The sequence below is a fragment of the Lemur catta genome, chromosome 14 (genome assembly GCF_020740605.2).
Source record: "Lemur catta isolate mLemCat1 chromosome 14, mLemCat1.pri, whole genome shotgun sequence".
NCBI lineage: Eukaryota > Metazoa > Chordata > Mammalia > Primates > Lemuridae > Lemur > Lemur catta.
The window spans coordinates 55100880-55124879 of record NC_059141.1 but is presented as its reverse complement, the minus strand read 5'-3'; the positions used below and the strand labels follow the sequence as shown (position 1 = coordinate 55124879).

The window sequence follows — 24000 nt, the reverse complement described above, 5'->3', positions numbered from 1 at the left end:
ATTACACTTCGGTGGGAAGGGGGCGAGGGCACGAAGGGCAGGCACGAGGGGCTGGAGGAGGCGCCCCCGGACTCGCAGAGAGAAACGGTCTTCCAGAAGCGCATGCTGCACCAGCTCTGGGTAGACGTGGGTAACGCCCAGCCGACCCTGACAGGCGCCCCACACGTGGGGCTGTTCCTGTGGGGACCAGGATCAACGCCGATAGGGACTTAGGGAGACACGTACGAGACCCAGCTCAGCGCGGCCGCGCCCTGCCCCGCCCGTGACGCGCCCGCGCGGGGTCCCCGCCCCACCCCCTCCCGCGCGGTCCCGCCGCGCCGCCGCCGCCGTTCCCCGCCCCCTCGCCGCTGGGGCTGCCCTGGTAGCTGCCTGACCCCAGGCCCGGCGGCTTCTGCCTTCCCGGCGCCCGCCGACGGACGGAGGCAGTCCACCCCGGGGGCAGGGGGGCCCTGGGTCCACGTGGCCGTTCCAGACCAGGTTGGAGTGGGCAGCGGGCGGCGCTGCGGGGACAGGCGCGGCGGACAGCCCGGGGGGCAGCGGCGGGGTCCTGGCGTGGGGAGGACAGGGTTGCGGCGGGCGGAACGGTGTCTCCTTCACTTCGCCCTCCAGCCGCGGCTGCTGCAGCCCGACCACGAGCGAGCCGAGCGGCCTCAGCGGCGAGCGGCGCGGCGGCGGCGGCCCCTTCAGGAGACCACCAGGTACCGCCGCGCCCGCCTCACGCCGACCCAGGGGCCTAGGCCGCGGCGGTCAAGCAGGAGGCCTGAGCCGACTCAGGGGCGGCCCTGGCTCCCTAAGATGGCCGCGCTGCCCCGCGGCCCCTCGCCCCTCTCTGTCCGAGACCTCCTTTCGGCCCTTTGGCCCGCTTTAACCCCCGCTGACTGCACTTCTTGTCCCTCCCGCAGATCACCTCTTCGCGCGGCCTCGCCATGGCGACCTACGGACAGACCTGCCCGCGGCGTAAGTGGAGCGGGGATCTCTGCGGGATGGGGCGGCTGTGTCCGGGCAACCTGCAATTTGTTAGCCCTCCAGCTCTCCGAGGACTTGTCCGTTCGGCCCCTTTCGGTGATCACTCCGCTGCCTGACCAACTCCTTTGCCGAGGAGGGGCTGGGCTGCTGGAGTTCGGGTAGGGGGACTGGGCCCAGGGGTGTTGGTCTGTGGCTGCACTCACCTTCAGCTTTTGTGCGTGTCTTTGAGGAATTCTAAAGCAAAAACTTATTAATGGTTGAATTCTGCTTTTGGAGGATTGTATTAGTCACTTTTCTAGAGGAAGTAGTAACCTCCCTTGTGAAAACACAAGGTCATTACATGTGCTCCTAAGGGTGTGGACGTGCTTTGCAGAATGAATGAGCTGGTGTAACAAGCTCAGATTGCTTGCCCTTAAGCAGCACTGCATTGGCCGAGGACTTGAGAGTCATATTAATATGTTTAAAGTGGGATTTGATATTTGGTTCATGTGGACACTTGAGTGAAACGTAGATGGCAGTGTTTTTCCCAAGTTTCAGTATTTAAGTTACCAGAGTGTTAACGTTCCCTTCTCTTTCTCCTCCAAAATGTTTGTTTTGACCTTAGTGAGGATACTAAGGGATATCAGCGCAGAGGGCCTAGATTCAGATTTTGGTTTTAGTTAACTAAGCTCATATATACACACTCCCGATTGATTCTTTGTACCTGTCCGGTTCTAGGAAGTGAGACTGTAGCTTCTGTAAATTTAGGATTAGACAGTCTGTTTTTCTATTTTGGAAGGAATTTCCCAAGTTTGTAAATCACTGTGCTTATCTGTTTTAGAAATAAGCCTTTGTTGGGGTTATCTCCTTCATGGATCATTAGAGTATAATTTTATTATAGCTCCTGGTGGCATCAAAAACAAGTTGGACTGCTTGAATTTATAGATCAGCAGGGGATTACAGTCTAGTTCTTGGAGAGCAAGTGGGAGAACAGGAACATTAACACTGAAATGTTTCTTTGTACTAGCAATGTGTATTCCTCCATCATATGCTGACCTTGGCAAAGCTGCCAGAGATATTTTCAACAAAGGATTTGGTAAGAACTTTTTTTAAAAAAAATTTTAGATAAAAAATGAAAATGTGTTTTTGTCTTGTTTAGAGAAATTAATGATTTCAAATTGCAAGTATATTTTGCATTAATTCTTCTATTAGATACTTAGATTAAACTTGTGTTAAATAGTTCCATTACAGTTAATTATGCCCCCTTCACCCCAGTTTCCCACACTTTTTTCAAACTATAATTCAGGGATTTTAACCTTTCTGAAAAAGCAGCTTGGGGCTTTCATTTCCTTCAGTTACAGCTTAGACTTTGGGTGACAGGGTTATGATGTATTACTGTTTTGTTTTTGTGGTGGTGACTCCTAATACCCTTCAGAGAGTTATGAGTTTTTTCAAGTTAATTTGAGTTTTCTTCTTGAAGTTTTTGTTCTACGCACCCCCACTCCCCTTTAGATTATTGGAGATACCCTTTGGGATAAATGTCTTAAATGTTGTGTATTATGGTAAACTGTTGGTTAACCCAAGATTTAAGCTGAATGATTTTCTAATCTGATGTTTAGGCTTAAAAGTAGTTTGAAAGCATTTGTGTGTGTGTGTGTGTGTGTGTGTGTGTGTGTGTGTGTGTGAGAGTGAGAGAGAGCTATATAGCAAAACACTAAGCAACATAGACATGTTGTGTCCTTTACAAGTCAGTTTACATATAACTAATTTTTAAATTTTTCATTGGAGTATTGTGTATCAACACATATTCCCCCCTGTGAATATGAGGAATCTTGTTTTTTATGTATAGTCAACAATTGCTTGCATCTTTTATGCAAAATAATCATTTGTTATCTTTTGCTCTCTACTTATTGAAGGTTTTGGATTGGTGAAACTGGATGTGAAAACAAAGTCATGCAGTGGTGTGGTGAGTGTTACATATCTTATAAGTTGTAATGAACCTTTATAATTTTTTGATTCATGAAATAATCATAACTGAAATGTACATACCTGTTTGATCTTAAAGAATAGTTAATTTTAAATGATTTGCATGTTACCTGATTTATTTAGGCTTTGGATATGATTTCTGATTTTCACAGTTGACTTTTGCCGTATAACTATACCCAGAGAACTTAGGAAAGACACTGGTCAAGTGGGACTCTTTACTAGTAAAATGACAAGCTTGAAGTCAGAGAACCTGTTAGACATTTTTGTAATCCTTTCTCTTAATGCCTGTCAGAGTTCTGGGCATAAAAATAATCAGTAACTTATTAATTGGACTGCACTAATCATTTATGTAATGTCTATATTCTAGCAGTCCTCCATGGAGAAGATTTCTACTTGTATTTTGTGAATTTAGGGAGTCTTGATTTGAATACTTTCAGAGAGGTTAATATTCTGGCATTTGGGTGTCTTGATCCTAGCAAACTACAAAGGGGATAAAGTAAAATTTAATTTTGTGTAATTTTTTCTTTAAAAATTTTTGTTTTGAGATTGTTTTGGGGGTGGGCATAGTGTATGCATATCACAGTATTATGGCTTATTTTGGTAAATTCTTGCTGTGCATATAACTGGTATTTATTAAAATTAATTGTTATAGTTTCTTAATGCTAGACTTGTTGGGTTTCTGGGGTTTTATATTGATTGTATCTGTCATTTGGTTTCTTTGGTCTGAACGGAAGCCTGAGTAGTTGTGACTGAATGACTTACTTGGTCAAGTTAACAGGTTACAGAGCAAAGATTTGGTGATTGTTTTTTGTTTTTGTGTTCCCAGTGTTAATCTGTGGAGGGCCCTTATTTATAAGCACTTGCTTTGTATTTGTTGAAACACAAAAAAGGCCTTCTAAAAAAGACTCAAGCCATGGGTTTAAAAAACTCACTCTTTAGTTGGAGAGACAAAATAAACTTTAAACTGGGAATAATCAGAGAACTATATCAGTTACTAGATTTTTTCGAACGATTTGAGTATTGATTTTTTTTTCAGGTTTTTTTTTTTTTTAGACTGTTGGAAAGGAAATTATTGTGTATACAGTTAGGGAAAGTTTTATGGAAGTAGGTTTAAGATCATGAAGGATGTTAGGAGCTTGATTAGATACAGTATGTTTTTGTTTACATTAAATGTGTATAATTCAACAATCATGGTACTGATCCTGTAATATGTACCTGGCCCCAAATAAGTTCTATTAACACCTGGCTCTATTTTCTTACCTGAACTGCAGAGAATTCAGGCCTCTCCAGAATGTAGAAGCCAAAATGTCTGGTGATGGAGTGAAGGGTATGAGCTCCACCATTGGAGTCATCTGGTCCAATTCTGGTCCCACAGGGTGATGTTGGCTTTGTTTTTTGAGGATTTTTTGGCATGTATATAGACTGGCTCTTGATCTGTGTGCTGATGGATGGCAGTGGGTGGGGCCTCAAGAGTCATTAATCAGTGTCACTTGGGATTAAGAATAGCTACTCACATACTTTCCCCATTCAAACCATCTTCTAGAAGAACATGCTCCATATATATCAATTTGATAATGCTTTCCTTTTCTGTAGAGTATATGAAAATGTGCAAAACTTTCAAAGCGTCAGTTCAGTTTAATCCTCCAGAGGCTTTGTAATTACAGTTGGCAGAAATGGACCCAAAAATGTTAAATGTCTTCTTTGGCATTATTTATTTAGTAAATGACACCCAAAACTGGAAGTCAGAGCTACTAGTTTTATATCCAGTGTTCTTTCCTAACATAATCTAGTGCTTTTTAGTATGGGTATTGAGTGCTGTGCTTTCACTTGAAATTCTTGTTAGCGAAAGCATCTAATTTTAGGAGATTGTATAATATATAAGACCTAAGGATTTGTGTCTGTTTAATTGCAGAACAATAGTTACACAAATGCTCTATTTTCTAAGTGAAGGATAACTGGCCTTTCCCTCTGTTGATACAGTTTTTGGTATTTCCTCACTCTGCAGGTATCACAATTTCTGGTTGAAGTCTCTTTATTTTTCCAGATCAGCCATCTTGGCTTTCCAGTGGTCAGAGGGTAGAGCCATCATTGGTAGACAAATTAAAATGCCAGAGGGGATTTTAATATTTTAACTTGGAAGATTTCAGTTGCCTGCCTATATACTGAGCTGTGTAAGATCATTAGATTTTTGGGTTATCTGCAGCAGATTTTAAATTTCAGATAAGCTCTCCAAATTCCTTCCTTTTCAGTTGGTGTGCAGTTAGGGATTGGCAAAGTATTTATATTTGCTACAAACACAATATGCACTTCTGATTGATTCTGGTATTAGATTATTTTTTCTACTGATATCTATTATATATAATGTAGTTTACATTATGTATGTTATAAACTAGCTATAGAATAAATCTCCTGTACATCCTCCCCCCCCCCCTTTTTTTTTTTGGAGACAGAGTCTCACTTTGTTGCCCGGGCTACAGTGAGTGCCGTGGCATCTGCCTAGCTCACAGCAACCTCAAACTCCTGGGCTTAAGCGATCCTACTGCCTCAGCCTCCTGAGTAGCTGGGACTACAGGCATGTGCCACCATGCCTGGCTAATTTTTTCTATATATATTTTTAGTTGTCCAGGTAATTTATTTCTATTTTTAATAGAGACGGGGTCTCGCTCTTGCTGAGGCTGGTCTCGAACTCCTGACCTCGAGCGATCCACCCTCCTCGGCCTCCCAGAGTGCTAGGATTACAGGTGTGAGCCACCGCGCCCGGCCTCCCCCTTTTTTTTTTTAAAATGAGAATATGAAAAGTGGTTGAAAAGGCATGAAACCTGGTGAAGACTTTTTGTTCAGAAAAACAGAATACTGAGATTATCAAAAAATTTTTTAAAAAATGTCTTGTTCATGGCATGGATTGCCACTGTGGGGTGCTTTCCCTTTATGAGTTTTCAGGAAACATTTCATAATAGTTTAGTCTCAGTTGTTATAAACTGATTTTAGTGATGAGATTTGTTATGAACCATACTGACCTATGTAGTATTTCATTCAATCAAGTATAATAGATTGGATGCAGTGCCAAAATACCCATTTTTCCCCATCAATTTTTTTTGAATCCCAAATAAAATCATTTTAGCAGAAGTTTCCCTAAAAGGTATACAGTTCATTTGAGAAATAACTACAGGTTAACTTGTGATTGGTTGGAAGTGTCAGCTGTGTAAGCAAGGTGTAGCAGTCAGTGCTGAAAGGCTAATTTGTCACTCTTGTATGTGCTTACAGAGTGGCACAGTATAGAGGGTTATGAGTATCCAAAAAGCTAGAAAAAGGAGGATTAGTGAAATTGTCAAATGTTTCAGTGGGGTTTTTTTGTCTGTGTGAGTTAGACAGTGGATTCTTTTAGGCTTACAAGAAAGTTCATGGCATTATTTATTGTCTTGTTAGGAATTCTCAACATCTGGTTCATCTAACACAGACACTGGTAAAGTTACTGGGACCTTGGAGACCAAATATAAATGGTGTGAGTATGGTCTGACTTTCACAGAAAAATGGAACACTGATAACACTCTGGGAACAGAAATTGCGATTGAAGACCAGGTAACATTTTGAAAATGTGCTTTAGTATTAATTTTTATTTTTGTATTTTAAAAAGGAAATAAAGCTGAAAACAAGTTCTTTTTCTTTCAAAATAGATTTGTCAAGGTTTGAAACTGACATTTGATACTACCTTCTCACCCAACACAGGGTAAGCATAGACATTTTATCTGTATTACATCAAAAAGCATTCTTTTGTATATGTGGGAAAGATGCACATTTATTATTTGATACCTTAAAGCTGTCTTGTGGTGGCAAATCTCTGCTTTTGGAACACTATGGTTGCTGTCATTGGCTTGTCTTCAAATATTTGCCTCTTCCTTGTGGCACTAACTTGGGTAATTTACATGTTTCTAATAGACTGATTGCTAGAGCTACAAAGCAGTCTTCCTATGATGGTTGTAGTCCAATTATCCCATGTGGTCTTGTCTTTAGTTCATTGTGCTGTTTTTTACCTGTGTGATTGTGTTGCTGCTGTTTTTACTTCCTGGTCATAGTGCAGTTCATTGAAGTCTGTTTTGTGCTTTCTGCAGAAGTTATGTGTACAAATCTTTCCCACTGGCGTCTGTTTTAAGTCAGTTTGTTCTTTTTCCAGAAAGAAAAGTGGTAAAATCAAGTCCTCTTACAAGAGGGAGTGTATAAACCTTGGTTGTGATGTTGACTTTGATTTTGCTGGACCTGCAATCCACGGTTCAGCAGTCTTTGGTTATGAGGGCTGGCTTGCTGGGTACCAGATGACCTTTGACAGTGCCAAATCAAAGCTGACAAGGAATAACTTTGCTGTGGGCTACAGGACTGGTGATTTCCAGCTACACACTAATGTGTAAGTATTTCTTTCATAGGCTATTATGATGTAGGCTCTCAGGATGGTATTTGATGTTTCCTGTCATCTCTTATTAATCTGGGTAAATCCTTTAGGTAAAACACCTAAAGGATTTTTTTGTAACATAAAAAAATTATCCTCAAAAGCGTATAGTAAAAAACGTTAGTCTGACCTTTGGTGCAGAGAGAATAAATGATTATTTCATGAGGCTTGATGTGCTTTGTATTTTCTGAGATCAGATGAGATTGGGAGTGTTCAGGGTGGTACGGCTGTAGACTCTTTTCTTTTGAGACAGGGTCTTGCTCTGTCACCCAGGCTAGCTGCAACCTCAAACTCCTGGCCTCAAGTGATCCTCAGCCTCCCGAGTAGCTGGGACTACGGGCGTGTGCCACCCCATCTGGCTAATTTTTCTATTTTTTGTAGAGACAGGGTCTCACTCTTGCTTAGGCTGATCTCGAACTCCTGACCTCAAGCGGTCCTCCTGCCTCAGCCTCCTAAAGTGCTAGGATTACAGGTGTGAACCACTGTGCCAGGCTGCTTTGTACTTTTAGAGTAGACATTAGACATTGGCAAGTGCTACCAGTGCATTCGTTTGACTTACCTGTGGTGTGTGGGGTGCTGATTTGATAGGCTTGTCTAAAGTGTATAGTGTTTTTACCTAACCCAAGTTAGATGTATGGAAAGGACTTAAAAAAATTTTTTTCCATTATAAAAACAATGCATTGATAAATAACAGAGAAGCACAAAGAAGAAAACATTTCCTGTAGTCCTACCAGCTGGGTATATAATCTTTGTTAATGTTTTGATGTTTCACCTTTGTGTGTATGTGTCTAAAATACATACCCAAAAGGCTGTTTGATAACCCTTTTTCTCCTATTTTTAATACATTTTGATAATTTTCCTATAGCATGTATTTTACAACATGTTAGTGGCGGAGTGGTAGTTTCACTGGGTGGATGTACTACTATGGTTTAGTTTGTCAGTCCCCTGTATTGGGTGCAGTTTGGGAAAAGACCTTTTATAAAACTTTCAAGTTTCAGTGGAACACTAAAGACCCACATGAGCAATGGCTTTTATTTAAATGTAATGCTACAAATCATTGTCTATTCTAGATCTACTAATTTGAAATATCTTATAGCAATGATGGGACAGAATTTGGAGGATCAATTTATCAGAAAGTATGTGAAGATCTTGATACTTCGGTAAACCTTGCTTGGACATCAGGTACCAACTGCACTCGATTTGGCATTGCAGCTAAATATCAGTTGGATCCCACTGCTTCCATTTCTGTGAGTACTTCTGATGGCTTAGAATGGGGGTTTGGTTGTGGGAATTAATCTTTGGTTATATTGAATTGTGTTGAAAATTAGAACTGTGATTCACACAATCCTCAGTTTACAGATAGACTGGGATAAGAATTTAGAATGCTGCTTTTTCTATGAAGACAGTGTTAGAGGTTTGATTTCTAGGCCAGGCCACAGGAGTTTGTTTAACCTCAAAAGCTGCTGAATTAGTATTGATAATAATAACCGTGAGCCCCAAGCCTGTCTAAGCCCAGGTATAATCAGTGTTTTGGGCCTGAGCAGTTTTTATTCATGTTGGGGAATAATAGTACTTTATTACTTTGTCTTCTTATTGTTTATGAAATATCTTTAGATTTGATCTGAGGGGTCATTGTACACAGGTCATTTTGCAGGTAAAGAAACTGAAGCTTGGCTAGGGAAAAGACTTATCACTGATCAGGAGGTGGGAGGTGGACTCAGGCCTAGACCCCATGTCTTTTTTATTTTCCTTTATTTCTTTTTCTGTCTTCTCTAGGAAATAAGACCCCGTGTCTTTTGATTTCAGTCCCATCTAGGGTGAGCAGCTCATCCCACTTTGCCCGGGACTGTCCCCTGAAAGTTTCGCATCCCTGAGGACTTTTCCTGTCCTTCCCAATCCTGTGCAAACTGGGATGGTTGGCCACTCTACTCATGTCCTTAGGCTCTTTCTGCTGTTTGTTCCTTCAGCTATAGTGGGTTGAGTAAGGGAGTGCAGTGTGAGGGTGCAGAGGGGCTGGCTTCAATTTCAGGCAGATCAGCAGCTGTTCCTGTGTGCCAGTTGCTTACTGATCAGGGACTGCCTGTACTGTATGTACTGGGAATGAAAGAAAGGTAAGCCATCGATGAGAGTTATTTCTGTTACATAAAGTGCTCTTCATTCCTGAGGACAATATGTTTTGATAATTTAGGCATTTAAGTTTTAGCCCCAATCTTGTTTTTTAGCATGGTTGTAATCAGAACAAGAAGCACCCAGAATGCTATTCTCATTGGCAAGGCAATGATGCATGTATTTTTCTGTTCCCTGTTTCTAACTTCACTGTAGCAAAAGATCCTCAGGACTCACACTGCACACTATCTCTGGTAGTTGTATTGCTGTTCTCTTGTATATGTCTGTGGTACCACCACAGATTCAATGCCAGTGAAAGAAACATCTCTCAGCTACTGTTCGTGTTTAAAATGGGAAGGCAGTTTGGTGCCTGTGTGTCATTGAGCGACTCCTGGGAATTAGTCTGGAAACATATCTAGCATTTCCCACCTAAGTAGTATTGCCTGTCACCCCAGTTCAGCAGTACCCAGAATCATTGCTTAATGCTTCTTGTGACACCATGAAATATATATTTGGTCTTCCTTCCATTTCTTGGCATACAACTCCTAAAGTCCTTGGAATCTCCAAAGTGTTAAGTGTCCTTTTATATGCTAATGAGTTGAGTGATGGCTGGCCACGTCTATGTAGCTTCAGGATGGGGCTGGTCACTGGAAAGATCTTGGTTATTAGAGGGTTGGGACTTTCAACTCCACCCCCCAACCAATGAAGACGGGAAAGAGGCTGCAGGTTAAGTTGACCACCAGTGGCCAATGGCTCAGTCAGTCATGCCCAAGTAATGAAGCCTCATGAAAACCCACAAGGATAGGGTTCACCAAGCTCTGGATAGCTGAAACACATGGAGGTTCCTGGAGGTTGGTGCCCAGGAGAGGCCATGGAAGCTCCTTGCCCCTTCCCACATGCTTGCCTTATGCATGTCTCCATCTGTATCCTTTGTAATACCCTTTTTAAAAACTGGTAAATGTAGGTAAAGTGTTTCACTGAGTTCTGTGAGCCACTCTAGCAAATAAATTGAACCCAAAGGGGGTTGTGGGAACCCCCATTTATAGCCTCTGGGTCAGAAGCACAGGTAAAACAATTTGGGGCTTGCAGTTGGCATCTGAAGTGGGAAGAAGGACAATTTTGTGGGACTGAGCCCTTAACCTGTGGCATCTCTTGCTATCTCCAGGTAGTGTCATGATTGAATTAGAGGACACCCAGCTGGTATCTGTTGCAGAATTGATTGATTGCTTCGTATGTGGAGGAACTGCCACCCCCACATTTGGTCATAGAGCATTCTGTTTTGTGAGAGTGTAGTAGGGTAAACTGTTTTTTTCCTATATCCTCTCAAAATTGGTGTCAGAATCAAGATTTGCAAGAATGATTCATGGACATGTGGTTTGGGAAGAAAAAGCATAAATGGGTGGGGGTGGGGTGAGGAACTTTTGATTCCTTTGGTGGCCACGTGGTCAGTCACCCGTGGTAGAGGGCAGCAACTGTACTTCTCCCAGTTACTAAAGTTAAAAGTTACCAATGGAATTTAGAAATGGATCCAGCTCTGGGGGAGTTGGTTCACTGAATGCATAAGGAAATGCAGACTAATAAGAAAGAAGCAAAATATACAGTCCCTTGGGTATTATCTGTAATATCTAAACTGAAAGTACAAGAGAGTGCTGGGTGGGACCTTGATGCTAGCTCAAGCTCAGATTTCAGTCATCTGAGCTTTGGTCACCAGACTCAAAGCTGCCCCACTAAGGGAAAAATTATGCAGGGACAACATAAAGTACCACTAAGATGTGTGGTTACCAAGAAGGGAGTCATAGAGGGGGAATGGCAAAAGCAAGTAACTGTTGAACCAGAAAGTATAGTGTGAAGGAATTGTTTCATTTTGTAGAATGGTGTCATCAGCTTCCTGAGGAGCCCTTATTAAAAGGAATTCTGAGAGTAATTTGGAAACAGTATCTTTGGTTTTAAAACGCTAAGGAGTAGAATGGGTTTGGGTTAATGCAGGACCCACAACTCACTGTCAGTTGCAGATGGCTATATGTGATCCAGATACATAGGAGGTTATTACCGAGGAAAGGGCCAGCGTGGTGGACTGGATAAAAACCACTGTAAAGTGTGCTTTATCCCAAGGGGGGAGACTGCCCAACACCCCTATAAATACATGTCAAGTGGAACACCCCAGGAGAAGCAGCTGATACTCTTTATATGCAAGCCATGTGGGACTGGCTTTATGATGACCAGGATATTCACCCATTGAATATGCCTGTTGCCCAGATCATGGTTAAGGGTGCCGCTTTAATGTGGATAACCCCACATCACCTTAATGCTACAAAACCAAAGGAAAAAAAGTGCAAGAAGCCTTATCCAATTTGCTGTCTCAGCTTCTCCCGGTCCCTACAGATGCTGCTAATAAAAACAACCAGAGGATGGTAAAAGGCAGGGGGGATAATTAGAGGACTGATCCTAGGAACGTGGAAATTTTTTTTTTTTTGAGACAGAGTCTCGCTCTGTTGCCCAGGCTAAAGTGAGTGCCATGGCGTCAGCCTAGCTCACAGCAACCTCAAACTCCTGGGCTTAAGCGATCCTCCTGCCTCAGTCTCCCGAGTAGCTGGGACTACAGGCATGTGCCACCATGCCCGGCTAATTTTTTTCCTATATATTTTTAGTTGGCCAGATAATTTCTTTCTATTTTTAGTAGAGACGGGGGTCTCGCTCTTGCTCAGGCTGGTCTCGAACTCCTGACCTCGAGCGATCCACCTGCCTCAGCCTCCCAGAGTGCTAGGATTACAGGCGTGAGCCACCGCGCCCAGCCGGAAGGTGGAAATTTTTAAAGAAATAAGACAAAGAAAATATTGATAGGGGTGAAACTAAAAGGAAAAGAAAAAGTCATGGGACACATCCTAGCAGGATGGAAGGCTTTAGATAGTTATTAAAAAATGGGATGAATAAGATAAAAATTAATGGGGTTAAAACAAAGGCCTTCATACAACACTATTAAGGGTTGGGTGGAGGGGGTTCTAAATAAGTTTGTTGTATTTACCCCAGTTTGAAGAAATTTAAAAACTCAGAAGGCAGAGATTACATTGAGGAAACCTGATTTTAAATTGCCTGGGGTAATAGGCTGATTAATGAAGATAAAGATTGACAAATAGGCAAGGGTAGATTCTGTTGGGAAGGCAAAAAAAAAACAACAAAACCCTTTTTTCTTACTGATATGTTCTATAATGCATCCGATTTGCACCATGATAATACTGCCATATAGTGTAATACTGTTGTGATGGTAAGATTCAACTCCTTCATGTAACTATGATAATACTGGTATTGGGAAGTTGAATTAAAGCCTTCTCAGGATGTAATACCTATGGAAAGTGACTGTCCTGAGGAGGAACTAGATCTAGCTATCAGCTGATTTGGTGCTGACTAGTCCTGCACACAAATAACAGATGAAGAGGGAAAAGAATAATAAAGCTAGTACAAGAATATGAAAATGTTTGTAATGGCTTCTGTCGACTTAAAGGAAGAAACCAAAGCACAAAATTGTAATTTTAGAGTTTACTGGAGTCAAAGTGAGGACAGTTGTTGGGGAAGACGGGTCCAAGTAACCTTGGATATGAGCTCCCATCTGCCTTTTTATTACAAGCAGGTTTTAAAGGCAAAAAGCAGGAAAGGAGTAGTTTGTCAGGAATTTTCATTGGTTTACAGAAATAACATTGATTAGTGATTGGCTATACACTGTTCTTTTTATCACAAATTCCAGATATGTGAAGATAATGGGTGAGGGTCATATTGAGCAACATTTTAGGTATTTTATCAGCTAGTCTGGAAACTATGTACTTGGAAGAAAGAACGAAATGCCTTTAAACGCCCTTGGGCATGGGTGGGGTGGGAGTGTGACTTTAGTCTAATACACCTGTGGGCCTGATAGATTTTGCTTGCCTCACATTCCACAGACTGTCTTTCTCACTTGATAGCACAAAATCTATCCCTACTCCACTGGCTTCTCCAAATGATATGCATAATTGTGTTGGTACTCTTGATATATCTGTTCTGTAAATGCTACAACAAATGTAAATGCTCTCACAGATGTGATCCCATTGCTGTAAGGGATCTCTGTTTGAAACCCAGGGGGTGGCCTATGATGTTACGATGTATGTATTTTGGGTTTCCTCCACAATTCCTGGCTCAGAACTTCTATAATCCTTGTAATTTCCTAAGTGACTAGAGCAGTAAGAGTATCTTGTGTTAAAATATTTGGCCTTTTGTCCGTGGTTGCTGAAACAGCTCCAGAGTGACAGGTGAAAGATAGACTTTTGTTACATAAAACAAGCCTCTTAAAAAAAAAAATCGGTAAAAATTAAAAGGTCCTATATAATAAACCAGCAAGTATAAGTGAGTGTTCCCTGAATGGTGTGAGCTGCTCTAGCATATTGATTGAACCCAAGGAGGGGCTCACGGGAACCTCAGTTTATAGCCAGTCTGTCAGAAGCACAGGTAAAACAACTTGGAGCTTGCAATTGGCATCATAAATAGGGGGCAGTCTTGTGGGACTGAGCCCTCAACCTGTGGGATCTGATGCTATCTCCAGGGTAGATAGTGTTGGGATTGAATTCAGTTAGAGGACACCCAGGCTGGTGTCTGTTGCAGAATCGATTGCTTGCTTGATGTGTAGGGAAGCCATCTTGTTGTGAGAATATAATGGGAGAAACTGAGTTTGCTTTTCCTACTCCTATCACAGTGGTTCCATGGTCAACTCCTATTGTTAAATAATAGGAACTTGTATCCAACTGTCTTAATGTTAAATATTACAAGAGTATAAACATCTAATCACTTCAAGTCTGTTTTGCTCACAGAGGCTGTTTGTTACTTTAACGTTGAGGATTAAAGTTGCCCATCTAGGCAACTTAGGTCCTGGAGATGGAGCCGGTGTCCCCATTTATAGTCATAGGCCTCTGCTGTGGCTTAATGACGTTACTGGTGGTAGAGAAAGGAGCTAGAAGGAGCTTCGCCTTAACATGTCTTGCTCTCCAGCGTTCCTTCCAGCCCTTGAAGGTCTATAACTAAATCCTAAGATGTTAGGATTATGCAATGAAGGGAGGGCCCATATTGGTAAATGATGCCCCATTGGAACCTCCTCTCAAGCACAGTGTGGGTACACACGAGAAACCAACAGCATTAATGAGAAGTATGAGAATGTGAGGTAAAGGATTGTTACTTGGTCTGATTCATTCAGAGGAAGTACTTGTCATTTGGAGATTTTTCTAACATTATGGTTTTGATTCTTTAGGAAGAGCCCTGAAAGTAGTAATGTGTATAACCTAAGTCACAGATTTAAACGCCTTATGTTTGGAGACTAGTGTGTGTCACCTCTGGTGAGCCTGGTGGACAGCCACGTTTTGGCCTTGTTGTGCTAGACTAGACTCAACAAAGACAATTTTTATGAGAGTGCTTAGGCTCTTGTGCTATATGGGAAGTTTGAGGTCTTTGGACACATTCTAATGGATATCAGGAGTATCGTGTCCTGACAGTCTGATTTTGAGTTGAATGGAAAAGAATTAAGTGCACCTGGCTTTTGTTTGGCTTAATATATGATATTAAATTGTATTAGCTCATGTGAATAAAAAAGCTGACTGTGTCATAATTACATCATGGGGAAACATGAAGGGGCTTTGTCTCTCTGATATATTTTTTTAACAATTGTTTTTGAATTTTATTTTAGGCAAAAGTCAACAACTCTAGTTTAGTTGGAGTGGGCTACACTCAAACTCTGAGGCCTGGTAAGTATTCTTGATCAAGCAGGATTGTTTTGATAGTATTTTAAAATTAGTTTTCATTTCTCGGCTTCTTATTTTGCAAACCTTTCAACATACAGAAGAGTACAATAAATACATACTTACCTTTGCCACAATTTTTTATTCCTTTTTTGTTTTTGTTTTTTATTGGGCCATTTGGAACTTGCAGCTGTCATGGCACATCCCCCAGATGCTTCTGCTCAGAATAAGAACCTGTGTTCTCCGTAACCACAATACTGTCATCACACCTAAGAAAGTTAGCAGTGATTCCTTATTAGTATTTAATACCCATTCCCTATTCAGTTTACCCACTTCTATCTGAAATATCTTGTAGTAATTTTTATTTCATTAATCAGAGTTCACTCGTTGCTCTGGTTCTGTGTGTAGCCTTGTTTACATTATATAATATTTGGAACCTTGCTGTGTTTTTTTGAGCAGTTCCTCTTGAACTTCAGTGTGTGCACCACTCACTTTGGGAGTCTTGTTAAAAGGCAGATTCTTTTTTTTGAGGCAGGGTCCCACTCTGTCGCCCTGGCTAGAGTGCCATGGCGTCAGCCTAGCTTAGCTCACAGCAACCTCAAACTCCTAGGCTCAAGCAATCCTTCTGCCTCAGCCTCCCAGAGTGCTAGGATTACAGGTGTGAGCCACCATGCCCCGTTAATTTTTTCTATATATTTTTAGTTGTCCAGCTAATTTGTTTCTATTTTTTAGTAGAGACGGAGGTCTCGCTCTTGCTCAGGCTGGTTTCAAACTCCTGAGCTCAAACAATCTGCCCGCCTCGGCCTCTCAGAGTGCTAGGATTACAGGTGTGAGCCACCATGCCCGGCCCAAAAGGCAGATTCTGATCTAATAGGTCTGGCACGAGAGGGGTTCTGTGTTTATAAGGAGTTCCCAGGTGGTGCCTACGTCGATGGTTCTTGGACCATTTGACCAGCAAGGTTCTAAAAAGTAGAGGGAACTTTTTCCCCCTCCAAATAGGGATTTTCCTCCAAACTTTTGACTATTTTGAAACCTAAAGAAAAGTTGAAAGCATGGTCAGTGAGCCCCGATATGTCTTTTCCCCATATTCACCAATTATCATATTTACTACATTTATCTCTCTGTGAACCTTTTTTTCACATATGCTTTTAAAAAATGTATGTTTTGCGGCCATATAGACACATCAGGTCTAGCATACAGGTCCTAAGAGTAAGACATTTTTCTTTATAACCACAATACCATTGTTACATCTAAGAAAACTAACATTAATGTAATAATACCTAATATGTAGTCTATATTCAGATTTTGCCACTTGTTCCCAAATGTCTCTTTATTGTAGTTTTTTTCCTTTTAGTCTGGATAGTCTATTGAACATTATTGTATTTTCTGGAACACTTTGAACTTATCATTTATTAGCGTTTCCATGCTCTGTGACTTGGTGCCTTACCTAGGATGGTGCTTTTCCAGTCCAGTTTTTCTGATACCTCAGATCCTTCCGAGCACTGTCTGGTGGTTGGCACTAACAGGTCAACTGACAGGCAGTCTCTGGGTGGTTATTAAAGAAGACTCTGGTGTTTCAGGCACGTCATGGTGGTTTGCTTTTGTTTACAGGTGTGAAGCTTACACTGTCTGCTCTGGTAGATGGGAAGAGCATTAATGCTGGAGGCCACAAACTTGGGCTTGCCCTGGAGTTGGAGGCTTAATCCAGTTGAAGAGAAACCTTTGGGAATGGAATCAGAAGATTTGGCCTTAATATATTTCTGTTGTGACCAGCAGGCTTTTTTTCCCCCAAAGAAGGTGATCAAAACAGGATGATCTAAACAAGAGCTGTATTTTAAATATTTAGGCAGTTACTTGTTAGCTGGTTTCTAGTTGAATTGGTTATCTAGTTACCAATGCTGCGGTTGAGCAGTCACCTATACATTATTTAAATGTATTTAACTGTTAAATGCGCTACCCACCAATAATGAAATAGACCTTTATGAAAACTGTGCAGTTGTGTGCATGTTTTTTTTATGTTCCTTTAAACATCGAGTACTGCCATTGAATGAGATGGATCAGTGGATGTTTTAAGATGAGGTTAAAACATTATTGTTAAATTCAGCCATCATTAGAATTACTTTTGGTATCACAGGACATTACAAATTATGAATAAAACAAGTATACATAATTAATGGCTCCAAGTATTTCCAAAGTTAAAAATTTTTGCCAGGGTCAAATCTCCCCTGTATCTAGCTAGCACTTCATTTTTCCAGTGAGCATTTTGCTCTTTACCTAAATCTGTGCCACAGAGTCCTCTATGTTCTTAGAACTCCATGAGCTTTTAAATTAAGACTATAATAAAATAAGAGGATACATGCTTTTATACTCTTCAGTTTGTAAATTTGTACAGAATTACGTTGTATCATTGCTAACCCCAGGAAGGGTTGGAGAGTAAGTGACAAAGGAAAATGCAGGCATGGTGCTGAAAGATTATACACATCAGCATCATACCCTAGTGAGCTGTTGCTACTGGAAATGAGCTAGGCCCTCACTTGCTCAGTGGAGTGAGATGAGGTGTAGAGAAGTGGGAGTAAGGAGTAGATGGTGTCAGCAGCCTGCAGGACTGCGGGGGACTGTATGGGTCCTAGCAAGACGTCATTGGTCATTTCCTTCCAGGCAGACACTGAAAACCTGAGCCTAGGGTGAGAGCAGAGGCAACCCCTTCAGGCCACGTGTTCGAGGCCTTTATTTGGGCATAAGTGGTAGGCACTAATAGGTGATTCTGATTGGAAGAGCAGGAAAGACCAAGTTTTCTTTTGGGAGGAGATGGTTTGAAGGATATGATCAAAGGTTAAAGAAAGGAGAGGTTTTTTTCAACAAATCTACAATACTAGGCCAGAACAGTTTGAAGCTTGAAAGGCCCTCCCCAGACAGGTGACTTAGACAGACATTGGAATTTGAACCAACTTCTCTGAGTGGGGAGCTATTGCTAGGTAAGAAGAAAAACAGATGAAAAGGTGTCCATGTAAGCTAGAAGTCTTGTACTCAGGGTGTATAAGAAATGCGTAGGCCAGCAGATAACTCAAACTTCAAACCACTGCTGGTGGTGCCCTGCAGGGAGGAAACCTGTTCTCGGGGGGCCAGCTTGCCTCTTGGTTAAGGATCTGCTTAGAGTAAATTGGACTTATCTGCGCATGTGTATCCTAATATGCTTTTTATGAGTCAAGAGACAAGGTAGGTTTACAGCTAGGGCCCTGGGGATGGTCCAGAATGCAAGGTGTATCCCAGTTACGGGATTATGAAAGTCACCAGCTGTGGGGGTTCATGTGGTTCCTGTGGCCTTGTTCCAGGAATTCTGGTGCACATCCACCACCCAGGGCTACTTCTATTCCAGTGCTAATACCATTTCTGCCTGAGGCAGTGTTAGTGGCAAGAACCTGACCTTCACCCCAGAGTCAGAAGAGATCTTCCTGTGACATAGGGGAGATTTAAATGAGAAGCCAAACACCTGGTTGGAAGGTGTTCCGTAAAACCTGACTTCCTCTCCACCTCCCCTCATAGGTGGTGCTGGAAAGTGTAAAGTTCTCTTTGTCCTCTTCTAGGGAACATGCTAAACGTTGCCATACAGGTGGTCTGCCACCCATAGGCCTGTCTGCCTCACACCTTCCTGACCAGTGATGCCCCTCACCTTCCCTCTAGACTTCAGGGGGGAGGGCAGGATATATATTGAAGTCAACGTCTAGGTCCTCAGGTCTAGGGCCTGGTTCTTAGACCATTCTTAGTCATGTCCATTGACTAGGGCTGCAGTACAGAGGTGGAGCTGGGAAAGCCTGGGCAAACTGCCAGTAGAACTGGTGTAACCTGCAGGAGTACTGACAACTTGGTCCCCTGCAAGGCCTGGTCTCTCCACCGGCTGCAGTGAACAGAACTTCACCTGCCCTGAGGGAGACCAAAGGATTCTTTATCCTGCACCCGGCCTCATCTGTGGAGTGGAGCTGGGGTCTCTGCCTGCTGCACGTGGCCCAGTCAATTAAAACTTTATAACCTGCTTCCTGCCAGCTGGTGGTTCCTGTGGTTGGGCCACAACACTGGCGCCTGGTCGTTCTCAGGACTGCTCCAGGGAGGGATGAACAGCCGTGACCTCAAGGCCCTCTTTCACTGAGAAGGCCGCGCTGGTCTTCCCTCTCCATCCCCCATTCAGCGCCATGTACCGAGGCTCAGGAGTTCGAGTGTCCCAGCCTCACTTTATTGTCGGATTTCAAACGCAGGATCTACGCCTGGGGTTCCCAGGTTCCCTCCCTCAAGCCCACTCCCTAGGGGCCAGCCCTAGATTTTGAAGGCCAAGGTGAGACCATCACCCAGGGGCAGGAGGCTGATGTGGACCCTGACGTCCCGCCGGATGCGTTCGTTTAGGTTTCGCACGCACTCGGCCACCGCGTCCCCCTTCGGAGGCTGCAGCACCTCTCCGTGCCACAGAACCTGCGGAGGGGCGGCCATCAGGCGGGGCGGGGCCTCGGAGGGAGGTGCCTGGGCAGGGGGCGGGGCGAGAGCTGGAGACCGAGGACCCAAGCGCAGGAAAGCCTGGGACTCCAGGCTCGAGTCCTGCCAGGGGAGGAGCCTATGGATGGCTGGGTGGGGCTTTGAGGCATAGGGCGGAGCCAAGGGGTAAGACTGGGACCCCGCCCCGAGAGGGGGCTAGTTTCTCCCCCTTACGCTGACAACGGCGAGGACACCTCCCGATCGCAGCAGCTGCAGGCACCGCTCATAATAGGCGGTGCAGTTCTCCTTGTCCGCGTCCACCACGGCCACGTCGAAGGTGCCGGCCTCGCCGGCCGCCAGGAGCTCATCTTGCGGGGGAGGGAGGGGCAGATGCGGCTGAGTCCGCAGTCGGCGGCCGGAAGCCCCTGCCTAGGCCGGCACGGGCGCTGTGACGATGGCAGCCGGCTGGGGCAGGCCACGCAGGGGCACCGGGCCTGCCACCCTGCACGTGGCCGCAGACCGTGAGGCCGGGCGGCAGCAGGGGGGCGCTGTCAGTGCCCTATGCCCGCCCAGCAGACTGGTCACTAGCTCGCGCCCAGTGGCCCCGTTTGGGAAGTGGCGCCAAGGCCCTTCCTGCTGCGGTGCTCACCCAGGGTCTCCAGGGCAGGTTTCAGCCGAAGGTCGATCTTGTGCTCCACCTCGGCCTGCGGAAGGAGCGGGGTCAGCCGGCGCGCCCCTAGACGGGAGCGGACGGGGCCCAGGTGGCGTGGGACGCTCACCTGCCTCCACAGGGGCCGCCCCAGCTCCGGGAGCCTCGCATCCACCTCGCAGGTCACCACGCGCCCGTCTGGGTGCAGCGCGAGGGCCAACGCCAGGGCGGAGTAGCCCGTGAAGGTGCCTGGGGACGGTGATACGGGCAGGCTCAGCCGAGGGAGGCGACAGCCCCGAGACTCCGCCCCAGGGGTGCCGGCGCGCCCTACCCAGGTCTAGCGCCTTCTTGGCCTTGACGAGCCGCGCCAGGTTGGCCAGAAGCTGGGCCTGCTCACAGGTCATCATGGACTCGCCCTGCGGCTGCTCCAGGGTCAGCTGTGTGTAGGGAGAGGGTGGCACCAGCCCAGCCAGTCTCCCCCCGTCCAAGGCTCTGAAGCCCCCAGGGGACAGGCCCTCAGGGAACACAAATTAAATTGAACACCCACCGCGCCCCGCCCCAGGAAGCAGGAAGCCCAGAGAGGGCCACCGCCCAGCCGAAGGGCACAGCCACGTGGGACCCACCGGGCCCGAGGGGGACGCGCGTTCCCGCCCCCAGCCCCGCTGACCAGCCGTAGGCTCCGCAGCGCCGGGTGCTCCCGCATGGAGCGGCTCAGCAGATACTGCCACAGGGGGCTGTCCTCGGGGGGCAGCAGGCGCTGCTCTCGCCGGAATCGCCATGGGGGCCACCGTCTCCCTGCAGGGAGAGGGTGCTGGGTCAGGGCCCGCGGCTCCGGGGCGCCAGTGCCACCCAGAGCCGCGGCCGGCCACGCGGATTCGCGGGCTCTCCCCCGCACCCTCCGTCCGCGCCCACTCGCCCGGCCTTGGGGGCTCCGCGGGGTGCCGCAGCCCGGCCCAGCTCACCCAGGAAGAGGCCAGTGGCGAAGGCAGCGCCCAGCGCGGCTGAGCCCAGGGCCAGCGCGGCGGGCACAGAGAGCCGGGGCACGGGCTGGGCCATGGCGCGGGCAGGAGACGGCAGGAGTGGGTGGCAGGTCACGTGCGCTGGAGCTACGCGGGCCGGCTTCTGGCCCGCAGGCCCGCCCCGCTCCACGGTGTCGGGGCACTGCCCGCGGAGCCGCGGCCTCGGGCACCATCTGGCGGCCACAGCCCCTTACTGCAAGCCCTGCCGGAGCGCGCGGGGAGCCATCCGGTGGCTGCGCGCAGAACTACGGCCCGGCCGGGAGCAGGCCCCGCACCCAGATGTGGGTTCTCCGCCTGCGCCTGCGGTCCCAGGCACAAGTCTAATGCCCCTCCTGGCTATGCTTCTTTCTCCTCACCACCAGTTCTGCTGAGCCCCCCTGGGGCATATGTGGATGTAAGTGTGTGTGGAGGGCGTCCGGGTAAGTTACCAGATAGTAACAAGTACAAGTGACATAAATAAAAGGACCCTGAGAGGGACTGAGAGAGTCAGGGAGGCCTCCTGGGGGAGGTGCCCGAAGGTACCAGGTTGAAGGAATGAAGGACCTGGTTTGGGGCCCACAACCCGGAGATGGGGTGCAGGGACCCTGGGGCAGACATGGTTAATGTAATGGGGAGCGGAGACCATACTCTTGGCGGTTAGAATCCTGTCCTTGGGTGCCAGGCAGACATGGGGGTCTGATCTTGGGCCTGTCAGTCTCTCAGCCTCAGTGTCCCTTCTGTCAAATAGAGACCACAATCCTACCATAAAAGGCAGCAGTGCCCACAGCCTGGCAGACTAGCACAATCAGGGGCAGTTGCGTTATGACCATGGGTTGGAGTGAAGACACCGCGGAGGGAAAGAGCAGGGAGGGCAAGTGAGGCCCCCTGGCAGCGATGTCCTGCGAGAGCACTGACCGGACACCTGTGCCAAACTCGGGGGAGAAAGACGCTGTTCTGGTTTGTATTCTTTTTTTTTTTTTTTTTGAGACAGAGTCTCACTCTGTTGCCTGGGCTAGAGTGCCGTGGCGTCAGCCTAGTTCACAGCAACCTCAAACTCCTGGGCTCAAGTGATCCTCCTGCCTCAGCCTCCCGAGTAGCTGGGACTACAGGCATGTGCCACCATGCCCGGCTAAGTTTTCTATGTATATTTTTAGCTGTCCATATTATTTGTTTCTATTTTTAGTAGAGACGGGGTCTCGCTCTTGCTCAGGCTGGTCTCGAACTCCTGACCTTGAGTGATCCTCCTACCTCGGCCTCCCAGAGTGCTAGGATTACAGGCGTGAGCCACCGCACGCGGCCTCTGGTTTGTATTCTTCGTGAAGCTAGTGGCGGTGATGCAGGACGCGCAGACCTGGCCGGCGACCCCCGCCCCAGGATTTCCCCGCCTGTGAAATGGGGTTAGGGATAGTCCCAACCTCCTAGGGGCGTAGACGAGAAAATCCAGATGAAGGACTTGCCCGGGGCCAGACACTTAGAGGGCTGGAAATGTTACATTTAAAAGGAGCCCAAGGGCAGAAGGTCACCAGGCTGGGGCTCTGCGGGCGTCCCTGGGGTGGCTCAGGTGGCACCTGAGCGGCCATCTAGTAACAGCACCGGCCAGGCACCGAGCTCCACCCGAGGGCGTCCCAGTAGGGGCTCCGCAAGGCGCAGGCTCGTTGGGGCCAGCGAGGCAGCGGCCCGGCTGAGGCTGAAGGCCGGAAACTTGGACTTGGGGCTGGTGGGAGCTGCGGGAGCCCTGGCCTCGAGGAGGGCGGTCTGGGGCGAGGCTGGGAGCCGGGGGCACCGCCTCCAATCAGAGGGGGGCAGTGCGGGGGCGGAGCCTGCTGTCCCCGCCGGGCCTGGGCGCCGGGTGGGCTCTCGGCTGTCGCGGGACGCCCCTCCCTGCTCCTCCTGTGCCCAGGCCAGCGGTCCTGCTGCGAGGGCAAGCTCCTTGCCCTTTACTCTCTGACCCTGTGCATCCTGCTTGGCCATGTAAGTGTTTCTGGGACCTGGCTGTGAGTTCCATTCCCCAGGGTAAGGACTGAGACTGCTGTGTGCACACAGCAGGCACTAACTAAATGCTCTTTGAACAGTGTCCAGGTGGTGCCCAGCGCTAGCAGTAAAAATAGTAACAGCAGGGGGCCCTTTGTTGCCCTCCTGCTGGGTACCCGGCACAATGCATCCAGTCGCCGTGAGGCTGTGATTTTCTTCCCATTTTCCAAAGGCGGAAGGAAAGCTCCAAGAGACTCCCCACGTCTCCAAGCTTACTCCCAGACCCTGCTCTTGCTTTCTGAAACCCTCTGACCGCACCAGCCAAAAGAGGAGACGCACCTACAGCTCCTCTTGCACCCTGGGACCCAGTGGGAACAGGCCTTCCTGGCACTTCTGCTGGGGTGTCTCTGCCAGGCGAGCTGGCATGGGGGCCCTGGGCTCAGCTGGGGCTGCAGACTGCCCTCTCTCCGATCTGGGGGTGTGGGTTGCAGCAGGCCCCCAGCTCCCACCAGAGCCGCCCTCCCCCAGCCTGGCTTTAGGCTGGAGCTGTGGAGGTGGGGGAGCAGGCAGGGAGGGGAGGCATGTCACCATATATCCCCGTCAGATTAAAAAACTAATTTGAAAAGATTAATGTATTCCATTCTTGTTACGCTGGCTCTGATACCTCTGGGCCCGCGGCCGCTCTGCCTCCTG

The 24000-nt window shown here is 46.6% G+C and overlaps 2 protein-coding genes and 1 long non-coding RNA gene across 4 annotated transcripts; 1 reads left to right on the top strand and 2 right to left on the bottom strand.

The window, feature by feature from the left end:
- The first annotated feature begins 303 nt into the window (after nt 1-303).
- On the top strand, nt 304-17221 carry VDAC2 (voltage dependent anion channel 2). Of its 2 annotated transcripts, none has more exons than XM_045568929.1 (10): nt 304-477; nt 903-957; nt 1973-2041; nt 2862-2911; nt 6358-6510; nt 6606-6658; nt 7103-7330; nt 8469-8619; nt 15177-15234; nt 16840-17221. In XM_045568929.1, exons 2-10 carry the CDS (start codon nt 927-929, stop codon nt 16929-16931), a joined length of 885 nt encoding a protein of 294 aa, XP_045424885.1. In that variant the 5' UTR covers nt 304-477; nt 903-926; the 3' UTR covers nt 16932-17221. The 2 variants fall into 2 exon arrangements, with proteins under 2 accessions (XP_045424885.1, XP_045424884.1); XM_045568928.1 differs by having other exon boundaries at nt 304-698.
- On the bottom strand, nt 12998-16943 carry LOC123650273. Its single transcript, XR_006739315.1, has 2 exons — nt 16676-16943; nt 12998-15497 (listed from the first exon to the last, which is right to left on the bottom strand). It is a non-coding gene; the product is annotated as an uncharacterized LOC123650273 (long non-coding RNA).
- Nucleotides 17222-19434: 2213 nt separating the features above from the next.
- COMTD1 (catechol-O-methyltransferase domain containing 1) lies at nt 19435-21526 on the bottom strand. The gene is made up of 7 exons (XM_045568930.1): nt 21301-21526; nt 21006-21133; nt 20670-20775; nt 20469-20587; nt 20339-20393; nt 19924-20057; nt 19435-19689 (listed from the first exon to the last, which is right to left on the bottom strand). Exons 1-7 carry the CDS (start codon nt 21392-21394, stop codon nt 19537-19539), a joined length of 789 nt encoding a protein of 262 aa, XP_045424886.1. The 5' UTR covers nt 21395-21526; the 3' UTR covers nt 19435-19536.
- Nucleotides 21527-24000: the final 2474 nt, after the last annotated feature.

Coding starts and splice junctions, on each gene's coding strand:
- COMTD1 (XM_045568930.1), bottom strand. CDS start 21,394: ATGGCCCAGCCCGTGCCCCGGCTCTCTGTGCCCGCCGCGCTGGCCCTG. Junction 20,058..20,338: donor ACCTGCCCTGGAGACCCTGG/GTGAGCACCGCA, acceptor CTCCCCCGCAAG/ATGAGCTCCTGGCGGCCGGC. Junction 19,690..19,923: donor GTGTCCTCGCCGTTGTCAGC/GTAAGGGGGAGA, acceptor GCCCCTCCGCAG/GTTCTGTGGCACGGAGAGGT.
- VDAC2 (XM_045568929.1), top strand. CDS start 927: ATGGCGACCTACGGACAGACCTGCCCGCGGC. Junction 958..1,972: donor CGGACAGACCTGCCCGCGGC/GTAAGTGGAGCG, acceptor TCTTTGTACTAG/CAATGTGTATTCCTCCATCA. Junction 2,912..6,357: donor CAAAGTCATGCAGTGGTGTG/GTGAGTGTTACA, acceptor TTGTCTTGTTAG/GAATTCTCAACATCTGGTTC.